At 41.7% G+C, this 2,513-nt stretch overlaps 1 protein-coding gene across 1 annotated transcript; it reads right to left on the bottom strand.

Annotated features, from left to right (window-relative positions):
* Nucleotides 1-827: 827 nt before the first annotated feature.
* Nucleotides 828-2,234, bottom strand: LOC143853977 (uncharacterized). Its single transcript, XM_077363672.1, has one exon. It carries the CDS (start codon nucleotides 2,232-2,234, stop codon nucleotides 828-830), a length of 1,407 nt encoding a protein of 468 aa, XP_077219787.1.
* Between the last annotated feature and the right edge of the window lie 279 nt (nucleotides 2,235-2,513).

The following is a 2,513-nucleotide window of genomic DNA, read 5'->3' as shown; positions in this document are numbered from 1 at the left end:
GGAGAGTTTAGGACCCTTTGGAATGATCTTAACCCAAATTTCTGAACACTTTAAAGTACCCGTTGACCAGGAATTAACTTAGGATCCATCCCCTCTGTTTGATGGCTTGTCATTGAAGAAAATGGGCCTCGAAGTAGCCGAGCCCGTTCGACAAGCTCCCGCTGCTCCCCCGAATGAAGGACAGGGTCTGACTCAGGAGTTCTTCAGCGAACAAATGTTGGCTGTCTGTAACCTTCTGGCCATTCAGCACAATGTTGTGCTCACTCGCATGACAGAGCAGGATCAGCAGATCGCCGCACTTGATGCAAAGGTCCCTTCAGAATGAAGTCAGTGAATTAAGGCGCAACGATGACGACAATTTTGAAGAGGAGGAGGAGTAGATGGAGACATCTTTTGCTCTTTTTGTTCTGTTTTAAGACAAAACTCTCTCCCTTTTGGTGTTGTCCTTTTATTAGTTGGCAATTGGCATGCAGATCCCTTTTTGTTATTAATGTACTGTTTTAAACTTTTGGTCATTTGTTCCTTTGGAAATGGTATCACAATTCTATTTCTAAGTAGGACCAAAGACAATTGAGTAGCATCAAAGACATTGAGAAGCTTTTTCTACCAAAATAAACAAAAAAGTTCCCTTGGTACAAAAAAATTCATAGAACAAACTACCTGATAAATACAATTGACTGGTGGACATATCCGGCAAAATTTTGTGCACGAAAACCCAGCAAATCCATATTCATCCCTAACAAAAGAATGGAGGTGGGAATGACATGCCGGACCTACAAAAAAGATGGCACCGATCAATTAAATAATGGATGTATAATGGAAAGTCCCTACTCACTACTAATTCCACACATATATACCACGTACCTGTCATGTGTAGGATCCGCAGGACCGATAGGAGTCATATTTAATTGACGATTTACAATGGGTGTATTTTTGCACGTTCTTTTATTATGTCCAGGTTCCCCACATGTTTTACAGTTGTTATGTTCTTCAGTTTGCAGCCCTCTTTGTATTTGTACTTTTTTCGGTCGTCCAGGCTGTTTTTTTACTCGTGGTGGCAATACTTTTGCCATATCGTGGGAAGGCGTCGCCCATTGTGTTCGATCTAGAGTAGGATGAACCACCTCCTGATATGTACTCAGATACTTTGAGGCCAAATACCATTCCTGGCAGTAATCATATCGGTCCAAATTGTTCATTCCCATGGCTGCTATGGCATGCGCACACGGTAATCCAATCGTTTGAAAAAGACCACAAGTACATGTTCTCTTTACTAAATCCACCCGATCAGAATTAGTTAACGACTTTACTTCATATTCAGTGAAACTACACGCGTATCGTGTATACTTACTGCCATACTCACATGACTTTGGTAACAACTTTTCTGCCTTGCGAGTCAAACGCGTTTGCCATTTAGCCCCCTCTTTCTGACGGACCTGAAAAAAGTCTTGTACTTTCCGACTACAATGATCAATGAGCGAAGCAATCGGCAACTCCCTTGCGCCCTTTAGTACGTTGTTGAAGCACTCAGCTGCATTCGTTGTCAGCACATTCCACCTAGCCCCTTTAAAATATGTGTTGGCCCAGTTTTCTTTAGGAATCTCAGATATCCATTTCTCCACTTTTGCATTCTTTACATTAATACATTCCATCGCCTCCTTAAAGTCACTCTCCCATAGGGAATATGAGGCTTTCAAGAAAAGTTTACGAAGCACTACATTCTTAAAGATTGCATAAAAATTTGCCTTCAGGTGACGAATACAGTAGCTGTGGTATGCACCAGGTAATATTTTAGATATCGCTCTAGGTATACCCTTCATCCGATCGGAGCTAATTGTAAAGTCCTTGTTCTTCTTATCTGCTGACATAACCTTCTCCTGAAATAAACACAGGAACCATAGCCAACTTGCATACGACTCGCTCTCAACCACTGCAAATGCTAACGGAAATAACCCACCACTACCATCTAGTGCAGTTGCGGCTAGTAAAATTCCTTTATACTTCCCTTGCAAGTGTGTCCCATCAATTAGGTCCAACGGTCTAATTGTTTGATTAAACACACGTATGCTAGGTAATTGTTTGTTTGATTGCCCCAATGACCAACGGTCTAATTGCTTTTCGTCTTCTGGACAGGGAAATAACCCTAGGCAGGTTTCAGCTACCCATGCTGCAGTGACAAGAGGATGATCATTACCGCTCAAAGTACTTGAGCATGTGTGCTCTGCCACAAACATTTTCACCTTTACATAATCCAAGTACTTTGTCCCAGTGATTCTAAAAGGGATCCTTGCATTTAACAACATACTTTGTAGGTTTTGTCTCAATTGGGACAAATGCAAACTTCCGTCCAAATGCATACTCTCTAACTATCCTCTTAAAGACCTTCAAATTTGGGAAGATTCCCCCGACCTTCAACTCCTCAACTCCTATATTCCCCTCAATTAATTCATTAACAACCATGTCATCCATTTCTATTGGGTCCCTTGCAAAGGCAATGCCGAATGGATCGGCCA

The sequence above is a fragment of the Tasmannia lanceolata genome, unplaced genomic scaffold (assembly GCF_043159265.1).
Source record: "Tasmannia lanceolata isolate RefF3 unplaced genomic scaffold, GAP_Taslan_0.1 ptg000020l, whole genome shotgun sequence".
NCBI lineage: Eukaryota > Viridiplantae > Streptophyta > Magnoliopsida > Canellales > Winteraceae > Tasmannia > Tasmannia lanceolata.
Note: the sequence above shows the minus strand (reverse complement) of the source record. Positions and strands in the feature narration are given on the sequence as shown.